Source organism: Thamnophis elegans, chromosome 11 (genome assembly GCF_009769535.1).
Source record: "Thamnophis elegans isolate rThaEle1 chromosome 11, rThaEle1.pri, whole genome shotgun sequence".
NCBI classification, from domain to species: Eukaryota; Metazoa; Chordata; class Lepidosauria; order Squamata; family Colubridae; genus Thamnophis; species Thamnophis elegans.
In genome coordinates, this window is record NC_045551.1 from 46,017,332 (window position 1) to 46,043,996 (window position 26,665).

General features: G+C 36.4%; 1 protein-coding gene across 7 annotated transcripts; it reads left to right on the forward strand.

The window, feature by feature from the left end:
- The first annotated feature begins 1,971 nt into the window (after window positions 1-1,971).
- Window positions 1,972-26,112, forward strand: ZFAND4 (zinc finger AN1-type containing 4). 7 transcript variants are annotated; one of them, XR_004256161.1, is made up of 10 exons: window positions 1,972-2,151; window positions 4,636-4,833; window positions 7,422-7,497; window positions 8,005-8,072; window positions 11,004-11,190; window positions 12,095-12,242; window positions 14,369-15,505; window positions 18,913-18,968; window positions 19,687-19,738; window positions 23,161-23,199. XR_004256161.1 is itself a non-coding variant. In XM_032226385.1 (10 exons), exons 2-10 carry the CDS (start codon window positions 4,650-4,652, stop codon window positions 25,504-25,506), a joined length of 2,106 nt encoding a protein of 701 aa, XP_032082276.1. In that variant the 5' UTR covers window positions 1,972-2,151; window positions 4,636-4,649; the 3' UTR covers window positions 25,507-26,112. The 7 variants fall into 7 exon arrangements, 6 of the variants coding, with proteins under 6 accessions (XP_032082276.1, XP_032082273.1, XP_032082277.1 ...); XM_032226385.1 differs by lacking the exon at window positions 18,913-18,968 and adding an exon at window positions 25,371-26,112 and having other exon boundaries at window positions 23,158-23,275; XM_032226382.1 differs by lacking the exon at window positions 18,913-18,968 and adding an exon at window positions 25,371-26,112 and having other exon boundaries at window positions 23,158-23,271.
- Window positions 26,113-26,665: the final 553 nt, after the last annotated feature.

Below are 26,665 nucleotides of genomic sequence, written 5' to 3' on the forward strand. Positions count from 1 at the left end.
AAAAGGCTGTAAGTGGAGGATTACCTGTTTCTGTTAAAATTCTGAAGATATAAAAGACTTCACATTAATATTCTGGATAAGGTTAGATCATTTCTGATCTCCTTTTGCTAATATGTCTGCTATTCTGCTTATTTTATACATTGGAGAAAATGCAATTTATACATTAGATAACAAATTTGAGCTGTAGAGTATACATATTGGAGTTTTAGATTATGAACATTAAAACTGTACATTTTAAGATTACCCGGTTTCATATAATATGCAAGATATTCTACATCAACTGAGAACATTAGTATATTATTTTTACAAGATTTGGACAGTTATTTTTTTAGGCATTCAATTTCTATTTTCATTTTATCCGATAACTTTAAAAAGTGCCCCGCGCACCGCTGTCCATAAGATTCCCCTGCAACTTCTGGATTCAGTTTGGAAAGTGGAGGTGGTTTGGACCTGCAGCCCTTTCTGGGGATCTAAGTAGAAGTATCATTGAGGCTCAGTATTTTGGGTGGTTGCAGTTGCGGGGGGGGGGGGGGGGGAGTGGCTGAGAAGAAATGGACCCGGGTCCAGAGAGAGAATAGAAGGGAAAGAAATAGGGAATAGAATATAGCATAGCACAGCACAATGCAAGGGTGTCAAACTTGATTTCATTGAGGGCCACATCAGGGTTGTTTGACCTTGTGGGGGCTAGGGTGGGTGTGGCCAGCTTGATGACACTTGTGTCTGGGGCGCCTTTCGTGGCCCGAGCACTCTCTCAGTGAAAACAGGCTCCCGAGGTCTGTTTTTGGCTTCGATGGCCACGCCCCCCCCCCCGGCCCAATTTTGGGTCACAATAGCCTCCTGCAGCTCCCTGCCAGCAAAAAGGGATCTCTGGCATGCAAGGACAAAAACAAAGTTCAATTTTTGCTCGCAGAGGCACTGCGGACCAATCTGTTTCAAAGGCGGCCCCATGGGCCAAAGCCAGCCCATAGTCCTTGAGTTTGACACCTCTGGAATAGAGCAACAGAGTTGGAAAGGGACCTTGAAGGTCTTCTAATCCAACCCCCTGTTCAGGAAGGAACCCCTATACCATTTTAAACAAATGGTTGTCCAATCTCTTCTTAAAAACTTCCAGTGTTGGAGCATTCACAACATCTGGAGGCAAGTTGTTCCACCAATTGTTCTCTCAGGAAATTTCTCCTTAGTTCTAGGTTGTTTCTCTCCTTGATTAGTTTCCATACATTGTTTTTCGTCTTGCCTTCAGCTGCTTTGGAGAAGTTTCACCCCATCTTCTTTGTGGCAACCCCCCGAGATATTGGACCACTGCTATCTTGTCACACCTAGTCCTTTTCATTAAACTGGGCATATCCAAATTCCTGCAACCCTTCATGTTTTAGCGTCCAGTCCCCTAACCATCTTTGTTTCTTCTCTGCACTCCTTCCAGAATCTCAGCATCTTTTTTACACCATGGCGGCCAAAAACGGATGCAATATCCCAAGTGCGGATCTTATCAAGGCATTATAAAATGGCATCAACACTTCACCCGATCTTGATTCTATCCTGTTAATGCAGCCTAGGACTTTTTTGGCAGATGCAGCACATACTGCTGGCTCATTTTTTTTTTCATTAAAACAGATGGCTGGAAAAGTCCCCCCCCCCGCCAAAAAAAAAAATATCGGACGAGCCACCCGGGCAGGCGAATCTGGCGGTTGCCCTCTGGACAGACACGAGGTCTCGAGACCCCTTGAGGACTGACGACGAATAAATGAAGGGTGAAAGGCGTCCCGGGCCTAAGAAGATATATGTGGGGCGGGGGGGGGAGGTGGCACCGCATTCCAGCACCGGAATTCCCCGGCGAAGCGTTGCCTCAGCTGAGGCGCCAAACCCCGCTCAGAGCCAACCCTTCCTGCCACTTTCCGAGCCGCGCAAGGATCGGAGCGCCGCGTCCCTAAGCAACCGGACTCGCCCGTTTGTCGCGTCACAAAGGGCGGGAGAGGGCGGGTTAAGGCGCCGCCCCTTCGCCGCCGGGCGGAGGGAACGGGCCCTCCCGTGAGGTTGAATGTCTTCCGCTCGCCATCGTCTTCTCCGCTCCATGGCTGCCTCGGCAGCTCCCTGAAAGGGGGGAGGCGGCGCGTCGGCCCCTCCCTCGGGGCCCTGCGTGGCGGGAAACGGCAGGTGAGGAGGACGGGTCTCCACACCTGGCCGCCTTGGGGGAGGGGGGCGAAGCAGGCGTGGCTGCGCCCGCCCGTTTCTCCTCTTTCCCCCCTCAGCGTTCCCCACCAGCCGGTGCCCCGGTGGCCATCAAAGCTTCAATGGAGGCTCCGAAGTGGGGCCTGTTATCTTCCTTGGCCTGGGAGCAGTTAGACTAGGGAGGCTGCTTTCTTCCCTTCGGGGCGAGCTGGGAAGCGAGAGGCTCCCCGGGAAGGGCCTGCTGGCAAAACCAGGGGCGAAAGAGCCCAGTCCTGTAAAGGACAATTTAGTTCCCTTCGGCGCTTCCATCTTGAGGCTTTTTGTTTCTGGCGTCCTCTTGATCGTTTCCTGGGTTTCGGGGCTTTTTCCCGCCCTGGCCGTAAGAACAGAAAGGGTCGCAACTAGCAAGTTGTTTTTTTTTAATTTCCCCGATCCTGGGGGGGGGGGGGCGGGGGAAGGCTGTTTCTGCAAATGGAGTTGGCACCAGGGTTAAATAATCATACCAAAAAGGCTCTTATTTATTCTGCACGTTGGCCTATTCTCTATAATTGTAGATGGGAGTGAGGAGGGTTGAGTCAGAAAAGGCCCGGTTCTTTTGCTGGATAGTTGTGTACACTCAAACATTGGAGCTTATTTTATTTTTTATTTTTCAGTGTGGCATATACAGTAGTGATGATTAGAGATAAAGAACATAAATAACCTTTGGTAATATACAGGTAGCCCTCGACTTACAACAGTTCATTTAGTGACCGTTCAAAGTTACAACGGCACTTAAAAAAGTGACATGACTATTTTTCATAGCTACGACTTTTGCAGCATTCCCATAATCGCATGATCAAAATTCAGATACTTGGCAACTGGCTCACGTTTATGACCATTGCTTTGTCCCAAGGTCATCTAATCACCTTTTGTGACCTTCTGATCAGCAAAGTCAATGGGGAAACCAGATTCACTTAACAACCAGGTTACTAATATATCAACTGCAGTGTTTTACTGATCAACTGTGGCAAGAAAGGGGATAAAATGAGGCAAAATTCACAACAAATGTCTCACTTAACAACATAAATGTTGGGCTCTATTGTGGTCATAAGTCAAGGATTACCTGTAGTGATTATTAGAGATAAAAGGACATAAATGACTTGGTAATGCAGAGGGTTAATATATCTGCATGACTATGCATGGTGGAGGGCAAGAATCATTTTGACACAACTGATAGATTGTCAGCCCATCAAAAAAAGCTGAAAACCTAATGTTAACTTAAGGCAAAAAGATCACAAGAGCGTATCAGTTTCTTTGGTTCCATGGAAACAATAACAGTTTTCTACTACTTGATTGTTTGTGAAATCACGTATGTGATTTTCCAGAGTGCTTAGCATGGGATCGATCAGCAAGACCAAAATAGGCAATTGTAGCTCAGTAACTGAATTCTCGCTGTGTTTCAAACATGTTAGTGCAGTTCTGCATCTTATTTTGCAATAAGAGCTTTTGGAAAAACATACAGGAAACAATTTGTGTCATTCAGCATAGGTAGAATATTCTGAGTACACTGCTGGCAGGAGTACAAACATCTTCCATTTCTAATAATAAATGATTCACATAATAGTTTTTTTATCTTCTGTGGTTTTAGAATTTCCAATTGTAATGATCATTATACCACGCTTGATCTTTATTATTTTTATTGCTTGAGAATTGGCTGTTGACATTAATGGAAATGCTTTTCTCTATTGGCTTGTTTTCCCAGGAACAGTATTCTAACCTTCCAAATGTTTAGATTCTTCACACATGTAGGAATTTGGGGCTGGAAATGTTTTTAAGATATCTATTACAAAATTGATCTTAGTTGATTCACTTTCCTAAATTATTAGTGTAATGTAGGTATCCATCTACTTATTTGCTTGCACCAAAGTGGTCTTTTTGTAAGGAAAATCTTAATTATCTTTCTTTGGTGAGACTTATTGTATTTTCATGCGAAGAATTGCTCTGAATTGTAATATAAATATAAGGAATATAAATCCTTCCTTTCCCCACGAAGAAGCTTCTCAGTTGAGAAGTGAAACGTTTTCAAAGGAAAAAAGCTAAGAAAGTTGAGTAGCCTTTTGAAAAGCATCTTTTGCACAACCGTGACCTGGATGATTGAGAATCTCCATAGACAATTGCTCTGAATTTTTGTGTACTCTTTCTGTTATTATAAATTAATACAGTGAAAGAAGTCATTTATTTACAGGTATTTACATTTTTTGCCTTTAAATATGTACTTCTGGTGGGGGGAAAAAGAATGAAATTTGTTTTGTTGCTTTAGTACATTTACTAAAGAATGCTTTTAATAGATGTTAATGTTATTTCCTAAATGTTATGACAACAGATCTTGTATGATTCTTAACCTTGAAACATGAACAAAACCAGTTTTCCTGTTTAGAGCTGACTTGAGTTAAAATTGAGATATAATGCCCAACTGATTTTTTTCACAAGGAATACTAACTAGAATGGCCAGCAAGAAGGAGCCCCCTTTCTTCAATGAGGATAATGTTGGATCATGTCATTGCAAACTTACTTTCTATGAGACCATGGAGCTCTTCATTGAAACTCTTACAGGAACATGCTTTGAATTGCGAGTGTCTCCTTTCGAAACAGTTATTTCTGTGAAAGCTAAAATCCAGAGACTGGAAGGTACATGTTCTTTTTACATCAGGGTTTAGTTTTGAAATTTAAAAGTTCAATTTTAGAGGGAATACCAACAGAATTAAATGTCTGGTCAAAAATTTGAACATAAAATATTTTATATTGATGTTCTTGAAATAAATTTGGATGAAAATTTAACAAATATATAATTGCTTGGGTCAAAATATCAGTACAAATGTATTTTTATAAAAGCTCAAATTATAATAACATTTGTCAATCAACAATATGAGGTAAGGATGATGAATGACTGTTCTGTGTAGGATACCTTTCGCAAACACAGGCGGTCCTCATGTAATTATCACAATTGAGACCAGCAACCTGGTTGCTAAGTGATGCGGTCACTAAAGGAAATCATATGATCACAACTGATTTTAGCTCAAGTTTTCCTTTTTCTCCCCTACCCTTTTAGATGCTCATTGGAATAATTAGCAAAAAGAAAATTAATGTTTGTATTTAGATTCATTGGAAAGAAAGGGAACAGTATAAGCAGTCACATGGTAGGAAATACAGATCCAAAGGAATGTTCTAGCACCAGCATGCTCCCAGCTCCCAGTCCTGAGCATAGTAGACAGACAGCCAGACTAGCAGATTCATTTCAGTGTGTACCTGATTGTGTATCTGCTTACTATCTTATAATCTTTTTCTCTCCAACTTCTCTGTTCTGTGAGGGGACAAAAACCAACCAGGCCCATTATATGTACTAACTAGTGGCAGATATGTGACAAAGAGATGCTACAAATGTCCTGAGTGTGCACCTTGTTGCAAAGTTATGTTTTCAGCATCATTATAACTTTGATCACTGCATAAGGCAATTAATAAGTGAGGTCCATCTGTAATGTTTCTTCTTCAAATATCCTTCTCAAAAACGTTCTTATAATGGATCATATCAATTCATTTTTGAAATGTGAGATAATATAATGAAAATGATATAAATTTCAGCATTCCATTGTAGTGAAGCACTTATTACGGCCATAGATTTATAAGTAATTATTAGAGAGTACTTTTTATTTTATTTCTTTTATCCATTGCATTATGTCAATATTTTTTGGCTTTATGACAATGTCACTTAGCGACAGAGTTCCCAGTCCCAGTGGTTATTACCTAAGGGCTACCTGCATGTTATGTCTACAGAATTCCACAATACACCAGAAAATTAACCAAAAAATACAAGTAGTCCTCAAGTCACAATTATTCGTTCAGCAATTGTTTGGAATTACAGTGGTGCTTAACAAAGGAACCAGCCCTTGAAGTTCCAGCTGTTGCATGCCCCCACAGTCACATGAACAATATTTGAGTGCTTGGCAACCAGCTTGCAGTTATGATTGGTTACAACATCCTTCAATAACAGGATTGTTGTTGATTTTCTGCGCCAGCTTCCCATTAGCAAAATTAATGGGAAGTTGGTAGGAAATGTGACAAATAGCCCAGGTAAATGTGTCCCCGGCCGCCCATCCTTTCTTTACATGCACCAGCACCCTCTTTCACCCTTTGCATGCTCACACCCACCGGCAGACTCCTTCCTGGATCTCCACGTTTGTACAGAGGAATGCACCCCCGCACCTTCCTTTCCTGTTCCTCACTGCACTCGTACACAGGTACTCTAGATTTTTTTTTACAATTGCTTTTTGCAGCCTATTGGACAGCTAATAAACTGATTGCTATTTTTTTGTTTTAAACATATCCCAACTTATGCAAAGAAATTTCCTAGCATTTTTCACCCATACCAGCTCAGTCTCCTATGTAAAGAATCCAAACCTTTGCAGCGACATTGAAATACAACATTTTTACCTTATCAGTGAGAAAGGAGGTTAGAAAACAGCAGTGAGCAGTCAAATACTATAGTACATGAATTGTATAACAATCTTGGATTTAAGACAGTTCTCTTAAGTATCATTTTCATGTAATTAAATGAAAGCAGAATAAAATGCTGGTAATTTGCAAATTACTTCATTAAGTGAGGAGAAGCATTACTGCATTTTCTCTCAGAATACTGCATGTTGACCATAAACCTGATCGTTGTCTTCATTCCTCATTTACAAATTCCATGTTGTTGTAAATGCAATATCTAAGGACTAATTTGACAAGCCCTTACTTAGGGTTAATGTGGATTATTCTGACTTGGAAAAAATATTTTCAAATCCTTAATTCCAAGTGAATTTTACCAAATGTCTTATAATACTTGCAGCCTAATTACTTCATTGAGTTACAAGGATAAGATGAAAGGAACAATCATATATACCACCTTGATCAAATTGTGGAATTGTAGGGCAGTAGTTAATGAAATTAACCCTGATCTTGGTGAGGTAATATAAGATTATTGTTATTTCTTACTACTAACCAACTGGTATTAACTGCCTTACTTAAAGGCAATTTTTACTATTATTTGGATTTAATCTTGGCCCTAAAAATAAGGAGCTTAAGTCAGGAATGTTGTTCATCATACAAATTAAAATCATGTTTTTCATTTAAAATGTGATAATTTCTGAGGAATATATATCCAAATAAATAACTTTTAGTAATTTTAGTTATAGTTTTACAAAGTAAATATATCCATTCAATTTTACTAATATTTCAAGGTATCCCTGTATCTCAGCAGCATTTAATCTGGAATAATGTGGAGTTGGAGGATGACTATTCTTTGAATGATTACCAGTGAGTATTCAAATGTGATTATTCAAGTGTTTCTGAATATGTCTTGATTATATTAAAAAAGAGTTGGAAGCAACCTTGGAGGTGTTCTAATCCAATCCCTATACCATTCTGAACAAGTGGTTGTCCACTCTCTTCTTAAAAACCTCCAGTGATGGAGCACCCAGAACCTCTGGGGGCAAGTCATTCCACTGATTAATTATTCCCACTAACAGGAAATTTCTCCTTAGATCTAGGTTGGATCTCTCTGATAAGTTTCCATCCGTTAAATTCTTGTTTTGCCTTCAGGTGCTTTAGAAAATAAGTTGTCCCTCTCTTCTTTGTGACAGCTTCTCAAATATTGGAAAACTATTATCATGTCAACCCTGGTTCTTCTCTTTGTTACATTAGACATACCCAGTTCCTGCAACCATTCATCATATGTTTTAGTCTCCAGACTTCTAATCATCTTTTCTCTGCACTCTTTTTAGAAGAAAAACTTACAAAATATGTCTGATTGATTGTTTACAGCATTTCAGAAGGATGTACTTTGAAGCTGATCTTAGCAATGCGTGGTGGTCCTATTAATACAAAAAGAGGTAGGCCGTTTTATATTTAATCTTTGTGTTTTTATAGAGAGCATAAACTAAAATTATGCTTATCATTTCCTAATGAATGGGAAAAGATTAGGGCTAGTACAGTATATGATTTATCTTCCCTTCTGTTTTAATTTAATAACATACTACCATATGCACTATAAAGGTAATTCCCATTTAGCTACCACATTTGGGACCAGCAGTTTGATCAATAAGCAAAGTGGAAAAAAACACCTGACCACAACAGTATTTCTGATTGTACATTAGCTTTCCTATGTTTTAGAGTGATAGAAGGCTGCAACTTCAAACAGATGGATAAGGCCAAACTACAAGAAATTTTTTCAAAACTTGAAGCCGGGTAAAAGGCAAATCTTATTATCCTTTTTCCTCTATTCCCTCATGGTGGAATGTTCACCCCAGCACTGGGATGATGAGGATGATTTATTAAGAAAATTAATGTTTGTATATACATTAATTGAAGGAATTGTACTTGAAAGCAGACACACAGTGGGCAATACACATCCAAAGGAATGCACTGACATTGGCTATTTTCCTAACATGCTAGCTACAGGGATTAAATATTAGGGTCTTGTCAATTTCAAGAAGCAGCTGCAAGGAAGCTAATTACAAGTAGTCCTCACTTAACACCCCAATTGGTTCTGGAATTTTGGTCACTGATGTAGATATTAAGCAATCATTATGTGATCAGACCCCATTTTGCGACCCTTTTTTACCATAGGTAAGGGGATCACATAGTTGTTAAGCTTCCTCAATTGACCTTGCTTGTCAGAAGCCACCTGGGCAGGTTACAGATTATGATCAGGTGATCTCATCAGATGCTGCAACCATTGTAAAAATACCTCTTCTCATCCAACAAGGTTTTTTGAGCCTTCTCTACATATTAAAGACATAAACAATTTTGCATAGACAATTTTTGAGATCATTTCTTCACGTGAAAAGTTGCAACTCCTAAGTAATTAAAATCAATAGATAAAATCCAGTTTAATTTTTGGGCTTACTCCAATCAGTTATTGAAGTATATTTGTAGTATACAATTCAAGCTATGAGCCTAATCTAAATAAGTTGCAACTTCTAAATTATAACAAAAAGTACTGGTAGAGCACACTGATGTTTTATCATTAAATGTTACAGCACTGGTGAATTTCCAAATGACTAATTCAGCAAATATAAATATCTGTTCTCTCTGTCAATCCTTCAAGATAGACAAGAATAGAAAAATCAAAGCTCTGAATACTAATACTGCTTTCATTTTATCTTTTAAATTCATTTTACTTTTAGGATTATAGTAACAGAATCTTGCAAGCCAGAAAGTGCCTCCCTTTATTTTTAAGAAAACAAGGGAAGGTTATTGCTGAGAAATTTTCTTAAATTCCATTTTTGTCTTGGACTTAACATTTTTTTATCTGACCATTGTCTTGGTTGCAGCTTTTCCTCTTTTTTCTCAAGGGTTATTCTTACAGCCCATTAGATCCTCTGAATCTGGTTTAGTTCTGTGTTAAAGATTTCACACCATATGTCTGAAACCAATATACTGAGAACGTGTTCTAGTGAACATTAATGAAACATTATTATATCTCATCAAGACTGATGGAAGAAAAGAGTACAAGTAGTCCTTACTTAATGACCGGTCATTTAGTGACTATTGAAGTTACAACTGTACCACAGCTACTTTTCGGAGTATAAGACGCATCGGAGTATAAGACGCAGCAAGGTTTGGAAGAGGAAATTGTTTTTTAAAAAACGGCCTGGTTTTTTTTTTGCGAAAACGGCCTGGGTTTTTTGTCAAAAAAGGGGCATGAATAGCCCTTAGGAGGCTTGTAAAGTGCTTCGGGGGGGGGGGGGGGGGCAAAAAGGAGCAAAAAACTGCCCATTTTTTTTTTTTAAAAAGGGCATGGATAACCTTTAAGAAGCTTATAGAGTGCTGCTGGAGGCGGGGGTGGGGCAAAAAACGGGCCGCTTTTTGCTCATTTCTGCCTTCCCCAGGCCCCAGGAGTTCTCTTAAAGCCTTCTAAAAGCTATGCACGGCCATTTTGGTGAAGGGGCGGAGTTTCAGGGAGCAAGAAATGCTATATTCAATGTATAAGACGCATCCAGATTTTCAGCCTCTTTTTTGAGAGAAAAAGGTGTCTCTTATACTCCAAAAAATATGGTACTTTGTTTCAAAATTCAAGTGGTTGCAAACACATACACCCATGGTCACGTGATCTCAGTCACCCAATACTGATTTTTGGCAATTTGAGGGGTATTTGAGGTGTATGCTTCTGGTTTCTGGCAAAAAAACACCCATTATGGAAAACACGTTTGCTTAACCATCACCACCACAAAAATGCTAATAAAATCAAGTGCAGTCATGTATTGATCCACTTAATTTCTCAATTATTACGATTGTAAGTCAAGGACCACCTGTACACAATTTTGTCACATGTTTTCATGGCTGTGACAACAAATTTGTTCCTATTTGTTTCACTATGTCACTTTTATGCTTGAATGGAAACACCTAACTTGTGAATTGTGGATTGTAGTACATCAGCAAGACTTGGAGAAAATACCAGGTTATGAAGATTATAGCTAACACTTTTCTAGAGAATTATGCAATTATGGGAAGGGCGCTGTTGGTCTGTATCTGAGATCTTATATGCTCCATGATGCTTTTGATGTTACTGATCTTCCTAATATAATTTTTGTAAAGCAGTAGAAATGTTAGTTGATATTCAGCACCCTCAAGCCAGTTTTATTTCTATTTTAAAATAGGATTTTGTGACTAAATCTGGTTTATTTAATAAGGTTGCATAATGCTTTACTTGGTTTATTAGAAACGAGAGTTTCTGTAAACATGTCCTTCATGTCAGCATTCAGATGAAAACGTAGTCCCTTTCAAACCATCTTTTTTCTTCATGTTTCTTTTCTTGGTAGTTCCTTTGGAAGACCCAATTAAAGAAATAGCAGAATACATGGGGCCATGTCGAGATGATGTCTGGGAAAAGGTTCCATCCAGTAAACATGTTACATTCTTGGTCTACCAAGAAGGAGACCAGCTGAACTTTTTTCGAGTTGTGGACAGGGGAGATGGAACTTTAACACCATTATCTGAATCTTTAAGGTATGTTATTTGTAATGTTAAGGATATTCAAATGTTACTGAAAAATCTAAGCACACTTACAATTAAGTCAGGTTCCAGTGCATTCTGCTCCTGGAAGAACTTTCAGAAAACAAGGTACATAATAAAGAATAAAAATGTTGCTATGATAAATGAGAGATTAAGCAAATTAGGGCATCAAAAATAATGATCAGATTGGCTGATATTAAGAAAAATAGAAATAGAAAAATGCAATGCAGAATTATAGTTAAAACATAAAATAAAAATTCAAACAATAAATAAAGCATATAAATATAAGAAGAATATAGGTGGCCCTTGTTTAATAATCACGTTCAGCAAATGTGTAAACTTGCAAACTAGCTGTCCCAATTACAGTAGCATTGTTAGAATGAGAACAATCTCTTATATTACTAAAGCTTGCTTAATGTTACTTAAAATCTAAAAGCCCATAGGAATAAAAATGTTTTTACTCGTTGGTGAACATGTATTCTCAAAAATTGTTTAATGCCAATTGTGTGATAACAATATCTGGTCCTGGTTGATTTTTAATATATTTGTATTGACTAAACAATGGAAAAGGACCAGTGAATGGTATCTGAAGGAAAAGAGAAAAGGAGATTATTACATTCATTAAAAATGTCTACAGTGTTTTTCCTACACGTGTACATATTCACATATAGAGAGAGTCCCTTTTTTATTAGAAGGTGCTATTTCATTTGGCACATATAAGGACAGGTTCTCAAGTAAAAATTAGATCTAAAAGATATTTGATGTAAAAATGCTTTTGAAATATAAAAATATCACTGTTTTGTTTCAGAAACTCTTTTGCTATATTTTTGTAATTCTGACTTACAAAGTGTTAACATGTACGGTACTAGACCACATCTGAATTTTCTTCTTGCCACAGTGGTGGTTCTGTTTATAATTTGTATGCTGATGACGATGAAGACACAGAAATATCTCCTTCTGGGCAACAGATTATTGAGAACTCCATTACAATGAATAAAATGAAGCTGCTAAAGGCAAAGATGGAAAACATGAATCTTAATAAAAAGGTAAAGTCATAAAATATAACATCATCTCCAGATATCAGTAAAAAACAATGAAAAGACTCTTTAAATAACAGATATTACTCAATACACAGTATATCATCCAAAATTAATTTACATAAGCTGTACACAATCATGTGCCATTTTTCCCATTATAATGTAATTTTCCCCAAAAAAACCATCATGACTGTGTCATGAAATTACCATGTCAGAAGGCTATCATTTTTAGTCTATCAACAGCTGTCATTTTTTAAAGCTTTTTATTTTTAAACAAACACAAACAAACAAAACATAAAATCATCATCCATTACAAATTACAGGTAGTGTGTTGGTTGGTTACAAGATTTATGTGCATCCCTTCTATAGTCATCACTTACATTTGTTCTCAACTCATTATTAAATCAAATATATTTATATTCATTACTATTATTGTACCTCGTTTATATCTCATTTATTTGACTTATCACCCCTCTTACAATTTAAACAAATATATATATAAATTATAATTATTAAACATTCATTTGACTATAACTTATTACATCCTTTTATATAAAATATTCTAAATTTAAAGTAAAACTATATAATGGCATTCCATTACATCCTCTTAAATCATCCAGTGACATTTCATCTTTATAGCATATTCTAATTAAAAATTGATTGTATTTAATAGCAAGACTTTTAAGCATCCTCTCATAGTCCTCATTTACAATTTATATAAAATTTCATATTATCAAACGTGTGTGTGTGTGTATATGTTGTATTTGTGCTGATAAATAAATAAAGGGAGACTAGTATAGATCTATTTCAAGCTATTTAGCTCTCATCAGCTAGCCATACCCTTACTGGGATTAGAACCTGTGCTGTATTACATCTTAGGCAGATGTGTTAACCACTAAGCCACAAGGTTCTCCTCCTTATATATACACACATACATACATACATACACACAGATTATTATCATTGTTACTCATTTAAATGACTCTAACTATTATCACTCCATTTTATACATAATACTCTAAAATTAACTAAGCTTAACTTGATTTTTATTATGAACGTTCATTACATCAACCTGTGTCCTTCCAATAATAGTGCAGTCTTATATCTCTTGCCATTTGTAGTATTAGTATTCTGGTTGCTTTCTTGTAAGTCTTGTATGGACTTCTCTTCGCAACTTGTTGCTCATTGCATATCTTATAAAAACTCGAGACCCTCCATCTGTTCCTTCCATCAGCCTGACTGGTTATCACCAATGCTTCTGTCAGAATTTCTCTCCTTCCATCCACACTCAGTTTAATATGGCTTAATCTCACACTTACTCTCTTCTGTCTTCAATTTTAATTTAACTTAATTTTTGGGGGGTAGTCTCTTCTAATAATAAAATTTTCTCACCAATTCGACACACTTTCTCTTCCACTTTCCTTCGTTCTGGAGCTGTCCCAACTTCAGCAGCTTCTATGGCGGTGTCTCTGTCATCAGAAAAAAGAGCTTCTCCTGGATCATTCAGGGACTTTGCGGTATGCCTGAGATCAGCAGAATGTGCTCTTCTCTATCACCATCTCTATGGGACGGGTTAGGTCAAAAGGACCGTCCAGCAGCAGAAATATCAACTGCAATCTTGGAGCTCCAAGATCACACGTTGTGACGTCAGTTCTGCCCCCCCCCCCACCAGCTGTCATTTTTAATGAGTACTAAATATTGTGATATTTTCATCACAATATGATTTCATCATTCCAATCCAGAGTTTTTCCAACTGATCTATAGAACCATATTGACAAGTACAGTACTTTGGACAAGAATCCAAGGACAAAAAATAGTTCACTTGAAATCAATCTATTTTCTACCGGTTTTTGCCTTTTGATCCAGATTTTTTTTACCAAATAGATTCAACAGCCTGAGAAAATTTGAAAATCCTGTTCCAATTGGATAGAGATTACTGATTAGAATCACTATTGAAAGGAAAGCAAGTTATTTTTTAGTCTGGATATCGAATAATATTTAAGTATTATGAAATCATTCAAATTGAAATATAAAAGAGAGTTAATGCTACAGTGCAAAACCAGTGGAGAAATACATTGGGCTTCTGTAGTTGCACTATAGTTAAAACTAATGACTTTTCCATTTTTTCCCCATAGCCTAAGATCAAAGTGAACCCCCATTCTCCAGTGGTCCTTCATCCATCTAGTGGCTCGCTTGCAGCTGTTCGTCATAATTTTCTACGAGCACTTCCTCATATTGGGCAATCCTGTCTGCCTCCTGAAAATTTATATAACTCAGGAATATCTCCAAATGCCTTTTCAACCCTAGCACATACTGATAAAAAAGTGCCATCCATTACTAGAAACTTTCTTAAAGAAAATGACAAATGGGAGAATATTTCACCATCTCAATCAATTAACAGCATGGCACTGTCTTCCAAAGTATCATCTGTGGAAAAGGGAGAGGCAAAACTTTCTGAAAACAATGTAGTTCCTCAAGTGACAACTGCACTCACAAATTTGGAAAAAAATGCACAAAGTAGTATATCATCCAATGAAAGATGTCCTTTCTTGTATCCAGATCTCACAAATGTAAATCTGTATACTGCAGAAAAAAATGTTCTACCAAACAAGGAGTCTCTTCCCTTGGTATCAGAATCAATTTGCAATGACTCATACAGCAAAATGCCTGGATCAGAAGAAGGGAATACCACGCTTCCGTTACCGCAAGAGCATCAAAACAAATCCATCGCAAAAACTTTGACTTTTGCAACAGCAGATAATAGTATTTTTAACTCTCATGAGTTTAGTCTGAAGAAAACACGCCTGTCACCTCTTCATTGTTCATCACAGATGGCGCATTACAGTCCTCAGAAATCTCAAGCTCACTCCAAATATTTTGAAGAAGCTGGCTTGAGGCCCACTATTTCCCCAAACATTCTACAGTCATTGGAGGTGCACAGTTTAGCAGATTCCTCTTATTCAAGAACATCTAGATTTCATGGCATTGGTTTGGATTTACCTAGCAAAAGGCCTGATCCCCATTCTAAAGTGGAAGCAAGAGATATCACAGAAGTAGCACTTAAGGCTTCCAAAGACCCTGTTGTTTCTGTAAATAACATAAGTTTGCTAAGTTCATTTACCCGAAGCACAAATAGAGATGGCTTACCGAATTCCTGTGGCACAAGCAGGTTTCGGACTTCTGGTATTTCATTAACTACCAACTTTCAACATTTTCCAGAAGAAAATTTTAGAACGGCTTCTCCTCCCAATGACATGCCTGGATATTTTTTAGTAAGTATTCATACTTTATTTATTTATTTATTTGAGATTTGTACTTGTAGTAGGGTTTACTCCCTATTTATTGGTCAAGAATCAAAACTGGCAACTTGTCAAATTGGAAAACCTCAATATATATCAATATTTTAATAAGCTTGAGTTTTGGCTTTCAAAATTTTGAAGTTACCATTCAATAAATGTTCCATTCTTGGATGTATTAGTTTTTTTTAAACAATGGCCATTTTTCTGAGGCAGATTAGTCATGTTTTATTTTTACAGACAGATTTGTAAATTATGTCTGGTTTTCTAATATACTGTAGCTTACTATGAAGTTACTATATAAATATTCCTTCCCTTAGAAGAATCGTAATACATTTCCAAAATGATTGAGACAGCCAATTTTAGATTTTGTGTATTAGTACACTCTATTTTCAAAGTTTTACATTCAAATGTTTGCACATATTCATTAACTGTGAGTTTTATATTTTAACATGTTGATAATATGTTTTGTATATTTATCCTATATTTAGCTAATGCATATGTTCTGAACTTTTGTTTCTCAGACATGTTTCACTGAGGTTGAAGGTATTTACCTCCCAATTATAAGATAAACAGACATTGTTCAGATGTCATTCAGTAACAATTTCCAGATAATGCTCACTCACAGCTTGAGGGGAAAGATGAAAAGAAACATAAGCATGAATTTGTTTTTTCTTCATATATAATCTGACCTTAGACTTGAATGGAAGAATCCTTTTACAGAACCTATTCATATATTTTCTATTTATTTGATTAGTGACCACATGCAAGAGAGCAATGTTGGTGAGGACTAAGAAAATACAGGAAATCTCTACAAAACCCAAACTGTATAAACCACTGTTTCCTAATCTTGGCAGTTTGCATGTGTGTGGACTTCAAATCCCAAAATTCCACCACCAGCATGGACATTAATGAAAATTCTAGGAATTGAAGTCCACAAACCTAGAACTTGCCAAGGTTGGGAACCAGTGATATAAACAATAAATGAGAATGAACCATAGATAGGATTGAAATTCAGAGGGTGTCAAATGCATCTCAACTAAGAAGGAGGGAGAGAGAGAGCATTCCGTGTCACACAGTATGGCACTGGGGCATTCTGCAGGTGATGCTTTATTCTCAAGGGAAGCCCCATGGATCAGATTGTAATGTGGTGGCTCATGTGGCCCTTTGGAAACGTGAATAACCTACATATGCTCCAAGGACACACAGTGGTATGAAGCAGCCATCCCAAACATCTGGGAAGGCCCAGACAAGCCTCCCTAGCTGCCATATACTCTGTACCATGCCAGCGTCTGACCTTCACCACGTTCTTTGTCCCACTATTTAGAAGGTGCACCCAGGGTAGCTCTTTGTGAACAAGAAAAATAAATGCTAAAATAATATATTTTATATATTAAATAAAAAAAAATGTATCTTTAAGAACCCTTTCCCCTCATGTTAGTATGCTTGAAACCATCTCTGGTGCTCCATCCCACCTGGGAGCAGAGGAAAGGGGCATTTTAAGACATTGCAAATAAGTGGCTGCCTTCCTCAATTATTTTTCTTCCTTTTTCCCGGAAAGGGCCAGGCTGGACATTCCTCAGTAAATAGTGAGATGAAGAAAGTGGTGAAGGTCAGTTGACATGGTACAATTGCAGGTATCTCTGCTGGGCTAGAGTTTCCCAAGTGTTTGAGGGTTCATGTGTGTTTGTGTGGGAGTCTCTAGGGTGTTTGGAACTTCCTGCAAAGCAACTGCTTTGGTCCAACTGTGGAGACTTCTGGAGCGTGTGTGTGTGCGTGTGTGTGTGTGTGTGTGTGTGCTTTTCCTTGTAGTACTAAAGGTTAGGGGGAGAGATAGGCAGGTGTGAGGCATTGCAGCACCTCTGCAAGTGGTTGTAATTTTGATCATGTAACTATGGCGGTGCTGCAACAGGAAGTGGTTTAACTCCATCATAATTTTGAACAATTTTGAACAATAAGTTGACTTCCTGTGTAGTACCACGATAAATATATGATACTAATAATATATACACCATCTCTTAGCTCCCTATGGCTGTAGCACATCTGCAAGAAGTACATATAAAATTTTACATGCAGAACTGTAACTCTGTAATTTAGCCTTTCTAGCTCACATAAAAACCTCTTGGTATAATGCCACTGCCTGAAGATGCTCATATTTTTTTGTGTATGTCAGGGGTATCAAACTCAAGCCCACAGGGTGCTTAGGTCTGACCAGTGAGGCCACCCTGGAAATAGCGAAGGACCAGCCTGCAGTGCCTCTGCCAGTGAAAACAGAGCTCGAGAGGGCCGCGGTCAGTGAACCTAGCTTGCAAAGAATACAATGAACATGGTTTCTGGATTTAAGCTGAGTTCTAGTTATACTTGTGGCACACTCACCAGGATGTGATCATGCTGAACAGTTTCACATCCTGCTATTACAAGGACGTTGGATAACTATAGATAATAATGAGTCAAGCTTTCCTCTTATTTGGCTTTTAAAATGTTTTACTCAACCAAGCTGATTTCTCTTCTCATTGTTTGACAATTTCATTATATATCAGAGAGTAATAATAAGAGGCACTTCCATTCACTATATAGCAAAATGTGGTCTGAGGTTCCCTGGTGATTCACAAAATCTAAAGTATTTGCCAGCCTATGTTAAAAAATAATACAATATTAAAATCCCATCAAACAATTGTGAGAGTGAATACATCAATATTATTTTTAATATGGTAAATATTGATTAAATAACTCATAGAAATAAAAACTTTTTGGCGTAGGATAGATTCAGATGAAAATCTTGATTGACCAATGCCAAGGTAATATATGTAGACCTGTCTGGTCATGATTATGGAAGATGGAATGAATGAAATAGCAAGGGTTGTGGAGGAACAACTGAAAACTGTAAAATATCTGAATGAAGGCATACATACATGAATATCTGGAAAATGAAATGAAAAAAATGTTGTTTTTTTCAATTTTCCAGCATGGAATAAGGACTTCTGCCTTAGGCAAGGGGTTAGACTAGAAGATCTCCAAGGTTTCTTTCAGCCGTATGATTCTATGACTTTGTGCCTAGAATTGTACAATCTCATATGAATCTTCTGGGAAGAAAAACTAGGCATAAACTAGGAAACAATGGAAAGTGCTCATATGTGCTTAAGGAAATGGAAGACTGACACAATTATCAAGAAACCGTATGGCAAGTAGTTAATACTTGCGGATATCAAGTCATAAAGGCTAGAATGCAACAGGAATTTAGACTCACAAGAGAAGCTAAAGTCAACAATGTCAGTAACAAAAGAAAGGAAGGGGTGGGGCCACTGTGGAAAAATAACATGGTAAGAAGTGATGAGATGGCAGACCTTCTCAACGACTACTTTGCTTCGGTCTTCTTTCTAAAGGGAAAACTGTTCAAATGAACCTAAGAAGACCAATTAAGGAGGAAGTGGCAAGGCAGGTAAGTAACGAGATTGTTAGAGAACATCAACGAAACTGAAGACTACAGTACCAGATCAATTACATCTAAGAATTTCTGAAGATTCATTTTTGAGAACCTTTCACATCTTTGACAAATCATACCAGTCAAGTGTAGTGCTGGAGAACTGAAGAAAGGCAAATATTGTACCTCTTTTCCAAGAAAGAAAGAAAAAAGATCTGGATAACTGCACCTAATATGGGCAAAACTCTGGAACAGACTAAGTTTGCAAAAATAATAAATTGCTTAGCAGAAATTATCATGATTATAAATAACAAATAATTTTACAAATCATTTTTGGTACTCGTGTGCCTTCCAGAGCCAATTAATGATAAGTACTGAGGTACCATGGTAGAAGGCAGCTTGAGTTGTGAAAAAAACAAGTGAGATATAAGTGTTAGTCAAATTCATTTAATGCTTATGTTTAATTGGATTTTTAAAAATCCTTTATGCTATGCTAAAAGTGTGTGATGTCCTAGCCAATTGTATTCTCTAGTTACATGTTATACAATGAACTTTATTAAGTTGTATACAGAACACATTTGCATTTCTTTTTTTTCTCTCTACTATTAGAATTCAGTTGTTTGCAATCAGACATTTAATATTCAGATTTGTAGAAGAAATTTATTTAAAATATTTTAATTCATTTATTCATTGCTTGTGTTCACATTCATTATTCTTTCCACCCTTTATATTTTAGTCTCCTGGAGTTGGATTGAATGGAAATATTGTGGCTTCAGGAAAAAGAATGGGTGAGTAACCAATCTGGAATCTTCAGAGATTGCCATTTATAGTGATTCCCTATTTAAATAAACACAGAAAGGAGAATTGTATAAGACTTTTCTGTAAATCATAGATTTATGAAATGTCACATATCTGCAAGTGTTGAGGCTCCTTCAATTAGCTGCTGCTATGCATCAAGTGCAGATACGCAGCTTTCAATTCCCATTCAGTGTGAAAAACAGTCTCCATAACTAGCCAGTGTAAGACAGAATATAGATAGTTTATGAGTTACAACTGCAATTAGGTTCAGTATTTCCACTGCTAAGCAATGTGTTTGATGTCACATGATTTCACTACTTAACAAGGCAATCCAGAAAGTCCTGTTACGTTTGTAAAGGCACAAAGTGCATGCCCAGGGAAGAGAAGGTGTATGAGAAAGAGTTGAGAAGCTTTGGGAAGAAAGCTGAGACATATACCATGCTGAGCAGATCCCATTAGAGGAGCCAGATGTAATGTGTCTCTCCATAAACAATATACAATATAATATAAGTGTACAATATAAGTGTACAGATACCCGTACCAGATCACTCATCACCAATGTCAACAAGCACCGCATTAGGTGTTGGAGTTTCTGGACATTTGGTGACAAATGAGGCTATAAGACTCAAAATTATTGACCAGCAGCTGCAAGTCCACTGGAAGAACGGTTGCTTGCCTGTCACAAATAAACAAAGACTAAAAAAGCAATCTATTATTACAAATACAATCCAACAAGAATATCTGAAAAGAAGGCACCAGTTCTGGAAAAAAAGAGCCAACATGCAAAAATTATGGAACAGACTAGCAGACCAAAGTTGATTTATAATATGAAATATGATGCCAGCTCTCCTTCATGTGTGGAAGGGAACTCCTTTGGCGAGGTACAAGAACAGAATTCAGATATTCAGGGACAAGAAGAAATCCTCTTAGCAGGTGCTTTCAACCTTCCCTACCAGCTTCCCCAGTGACTCTCTGGAAGCCGGCAGAAAAGATTGCAAATGGCGATCGTACCATTTCAGAGTGCTTGTCAACCAGTTGTAACTGCAAACAGGTGGTCAAGTACCCAGATAGTGATTGTGTGACCCTAGTGGGTCAGCATAATGTTTTATGACAGCTGGAAGTGCTTTTTATGGACCACCCTTTCTCTGGCCATACTATCTTCAAACAGTCATTGAACAACTGGCCACAAGTCAAGAACTACGTGTAGATAGTTCATGACTTCAAAAAATGGGAACTATAGTGGATTAAAGATTTTAGGTAGAGGAAAGATGTACAGGCCAAGATGATGCAAAATGTGAGAGTAAAAATACTGAAAGAAACTTTGGAAGAATAGAAGCAGAAAATAGTAGCCAAAATAACAACAGTGTTAGTAATGATGTCTGCTTTTAATAGACTTTTGGGGGAAATATTGTTTTATGTGTTGGATGTAGAACAAATTTTATCTGGCAAGATAGAGATACTGAAATTTGGTTTACAATTGACAGACCAAGAGAAATGTTTAGAAAAGGGTGTTTTACTATATCTGCAATTGACAAACCAAGGGAGTGTCCTGGTTAATTTTTTCCTGTTGGATTTACAAAAAAGGCTTGTTAAATGGAACAACAAGAAATGAAGATAAATCAAATTACATGATAGTATTTGAACAAAGTAAAGATTAAGATGGTTAGAAGTAGAACATATGAAGAACGGTTGCAGAAACTGGATATGTCTAGTTTAGTGAAAAGAAGGACTAGGGGAGACATGATAGCAGTGTTCCAATAGCTCAGGGGTTGCCACAAAGAAGAAGTCAAACTATTCTCCAAAGCACCAGAGGGTAGAACAAGAAGCAATGGGTGGAAACTAATCAAGGAGAGAAGCAACTTAGAACTGAGGAGAAATTTCCTGACAGTTAGAACAATTAATCAATGGAACAACTTGCCTCCAGAAGTTGTGAATGCTCCGACACTGGAAGTTTTTAAGAAGATGTTGGATAACCATTTGACTGAAGTGGTGTAGAGTTTCCACTCTAGGCAGTGGGTTGGACTAGAAGACATCCAAGGTCCCTTCCAACTCTGTTATTCTGTATTCTAAAAGGAAGAAATATAGAATTGGCTTATTTAATTAAGGATAAAATACCCAGAATTCTATTCTTTAAATATGACAGAATCTTCCACACTTACAGCTGATTATCATCCCATTGGTTGAAAAACCTGACTAATTTTAAATGAACTATAAATGATAATCCTAAATGATAATTTAAATGATAATCCTAGCAGTTCTCATACTTTTGCCACATACAAACATCTAGCTTTACATCATTTTCCACAATAAATAAATGAACCAGTTTGCTTTTGACTCATTTGTTTAACTACAACTTTATCTAGTTTTATGATTTGTATGTAGAACACATGACACATTTTAGGTCATATTTATGCAGAAATACTGAAAATTAAAAATCATTCACAAACTTTTAAGTACATATAGATAAACTAAATATCATTGTTGGTTTTAATTATATGAAACTGTAAATACATTATCTCCATCTTCAAATGAAGAGTAGCTTCTATACTATAGAGTATCACTGTGGTTTATTGTCTATCAAATATTTCCATGAACTTATTTAACATGCCAACTTGTATTCTTTCACCATTCCATTGAGTAAAACAGAAAAGTTCCATGTGAGGCCTTTAAACAAGCTTTGTTCAATCTGTGTCTCCTCAAAATAAGATATTCAGTAACCTTTGATTCACATAGTAGGTCCCAATAACCCCTGTCCTGTTTTTGTTCATAGAATGCTTAAAGCATACATTTCATTTTTATAATACTATACTAGCTGTCAGGTTGAAATTACATATTTAACAAAACAAATCCTAAGCAAGAAGCAGTTTACCTATCTCTTAGCATCATCTCTATCTCTATCTTGTCTTTATGAATGGAAACATTCTATTGAGTTCTCTTTTTTTATTACTTAATTCAGAAGAAACGGAATGAAGTTGGAGAAGTAACCTTTTGATGCTTTATATAGCCTTTGTAAACTCAAGTATAACTCTGATTTCTCAAAAACCACAAGCAGCGCATAAAATGAATGTTGATGGTTTTGAATTAGCAAATCAGCACTATACTATTATCCATATTGATGTAGAAGAACTATCAGTACAATAATTTTGTAAGTTTTTTAAATGAATAGGTTTTAATTAACAGGTATGGTCCAATAGATATGCAATATAACTTTACAGTTGTTTAATATACTATATTAACTTGTTTAAAAAAGGTAAATTAAACTTTTACTGCTGCCTGAGAAAATCAGTAATATGCCATATTTTGATTTTTTAAAAACCCATATGTGTTTCTTGGCAGCTGCTTTTCCCTTGTATCATATATTTCATAGCAAATGTACAAAATAATTATGAATATTTTACTTTTTTGAAAGCAGGTGATACCACTCATCTTCCACCTGTGAATTGTTCTATTCAGCATAAAAAGAAAATTGCAAAACATTGCTTCCTATGTGGAAAGAAAACTGGATTAGCAACTAGCTATGAATGTAGGTAGGTTGAATTTGCATCCTAAAACTACTTACCATTATTGAAGCAAAACAAATAGAAAGTGATTCATTGGGATAAGTGCTAAATTATTTATTGATATAAATAATGCTGTTAAGACCAATCTTTCACTTTTCAGCCAGTAGACTAAAATAAAAGAAATGCAACCTGTAATTAAAAATTAACAGAAGCAGGTTTCTTGTCCGTCATTCTCTTTCATTGTCTCTATGTAAATATGAAGGTGACCTTAAATTTAGCAGTGCTTGACTATAATTGAAGGGTTATTGTATTCACTGCTAATTCCATGAACTAAATTTACATCAAGAAATGTCCTGTTTTCCTTACAAATTGGATTTTATTCCCTCTAAAATAATAATTTTTCAAATAGAGAATTATTATAAATAAATGAGATTTTGGGATGTAAACATTAATGGCAACAATTTTAGCCGATTGTTTTTCTTGGTGTTTGGGCCGAAGAGTCTGCTTATTTTAGCATTCATCCACTTGCTTCTTCCCTTGGACTTCAGCCTGGTGCAGTGAGAGATTTTTTTTTTACAATTGGCTTGTCATTGCTACTGATAAAAGCTCAAAGGAAGGATCTGGCCCCAAGTCACTTAGCAATCTTCCATGCCTACAGGAGGAGAACAACATGGGGTTTCCTGCTCCTAATCCTTAATTGTAACACCACACTAACTCTCCATTATTTTATATAGTCTTCAGTTAAATCTTGAATTTTTACCTGATTCTGATTCAGAATTTAGTAATTTTGGGTCATATGTTTGGAATTGACTGCTTGTTTGTATAACAGCAAATGTGATTTGTTTTTTTTTTATTCCACAATTGCGTTTGTTATGGGATTTATATTCTATATTATTTATTAGTTTTATATTTTACCTTTCATTCAGGACAGTGGCATACATAGGATTGCCTCTTGCCATTTTTGCAACAACCACCCCAACTAATTTTAGCATTACATATCTATTTTGTTTTTTCTGGAATTGTCAATTTTTGTGTTGTGGATTACAGGCTATATGGCAGTTTTCCAAGTTTGCCAAATACAGTATTGAATATTACCACCCTTACTGATTAGCATTAGCTTCCCTCACTTCTCTGTTTTTTTAAGAAACCCTTTGAGTCTTGATCTGTGCCTTGCAACAAAATGGCAAAAAAATGCCTTCTAGATTTTCGGTCGTAAATCAACCACCACAGGGGTCTACCATTGAAGTTTCTCATAAGAGACCTAATAGAATGTTTTATGACTTTATCTGATAGAGATTCCTTAGTTTTTATTCTTTTTTTCTGTTTCTAAAAAGAATTTATCAGTTCATAATGTCTCTGTGGAATGGTTTTGTTTCCATTTTTCTATAAAATGATTCATTAAGGCCATTTTGTATTGAATTTATACTTCCTGTCCTATTCCTTCTTGGAATATTGTTTGTTGTTTTGAAAATATGCTGTATTTAGCTAGGGATCATTTTTGATCTTCAGTGGGAAAAAGTTAAAAATTGTAAAACATTTTTTGATCTTTATTGATAAAATACCTCCATCAACTGGTGCTTCTTACTCCAGTTTTCCAACATAACAAAAGTCCTCTTAAATGAAGATGAGATTACAGAATTAAAAAGTGATGAAGAATGCCTATATTTTGTGAACCTCATTTTGAGGGTAAAATACAGTATTTAAAAATCTGTGTTAACAGTTTCTCTTATCTGCCAGGTTTGTTGTTTCAAACATTGGAAAATTAAACTAGTAATTTCCATTGGTTTAGTATATTTAAAAAATGGGGAATTGCTTGGACAAGAAAGTCATAGAACAAAGATTTGAAAAAGCTGACAATAGAAAATAATTTATTGAAATGTGGTCTCTATTGCTTTATTTAACCTTTTTTTCTAGTAAATTATATGTTCTAGAAAGAAAGGTTGAATATGAGTGTTTGAAATGTTAAAATGTTCTTTTTATAATTGTATACTCACACACCCACTTACATCCATGCCCATAGAGTTTGAGTTGCTCTTTTTTATTGTCTTGGTTTTGAAGATTTGTAAACTTTTTTTTTAGTTTTTGTCTTTCTATTTTCTAACCCTTCGTTTTTTTTCTTCAGATGTGGAAACAACTTCTGCGCAACTCATCGCTATGCAGAGACTCACACCTGTACTTATGACTACAAGAATGCAGGAAGGAGATTCTTGCAGGACTCCAATCCTGTTGTCAGTGCACCAAAGCTTCCCAAAATCTAAGCATAATTTTATGGTCCGTGACTGAACTGTTTTTCTTTACTGTATTTCAAATCTTGCAAGTAACAAGATCATCCAAAGCTCTATAATTCTGAAGAATGATGTAACACTCTTGTAACTGACATCTTTTATTCTTTAGTGAATCAAAATTTAAACATTAGTTTTTAAAAATGTACATTCTGATTTAACAATTATTATATATCTTGTGTTAAGTATTTTATAATTGAAAATGTCCTTTCACTCGTCAAGTCTTAAAAGATGCACTTTAGAGTACATACATACATACAGATATATATGTATATATGTGTGTGTGTCTGTTTGTATGCACACAGACACATTATAATGAGACTTGACAGGATTCTGTATTGAAAATGTCTTATAATCCCTTGGTTTTCAAATATGTTCTTTTAGTTTTTAGTATTGAGGTTTCATTGTACTAGGCCAACTTTCTCATAGTGAAGGGCCTTGTATTCCATCAAACCAGCTGAAAACCATGTTTCTGTTCTGGAAGTAACATATCATGTTAGATCATTATTCTTATCTGGCAGATTAAAAAGCAAAAACAAAGGAAGGATTTTCTTGTTATTAAATAGAAGACGCTTTAATTATTGTGATTTGTGTTTTTTAAGGATCTTACAACACTTTCAGATATTGTTACAAAAAAGAATAAATATGCTTTTTTATGTAATAAATAGAGTAAGTGACTTGCTGTTTTACAGCATGCTGGCAGTTGGAGGAATATAAAAAATGCTTAAGGCTTGGTATCTCAAAGGTGCTTCTTCAAAAGGCAACTGGACTGTTTTTCCTTGAGGAAGAAGAAAAATGTTTTTTTTCATATCCACCAAGCTTCATCAGTTGTGATGGTGAGGTGATGGAAGGATAGATTCTGACAAGATGGTGGATGGGGATGGAAGGATGGTATTTCTTTGCAGCCATTTGTTTGTTAGCATTCTATCTGAAAGCTGTTGAGGCCACTTGTGGGGTTTATCCGTGCACTAGAGATCATCTGAATCAGTGTGCAATTGGTTGTGGAATTTTCTTGGAACTGCGAAAGGGCTGTGTTGTAGACTGGAGATAAGTAGTGGCCTATTCCTCCCCCTATGTTGAGGGAGGAGTGTTTAGTTCTAAGATGGATGGATGGATTCTTTTACTCTTTCAAACC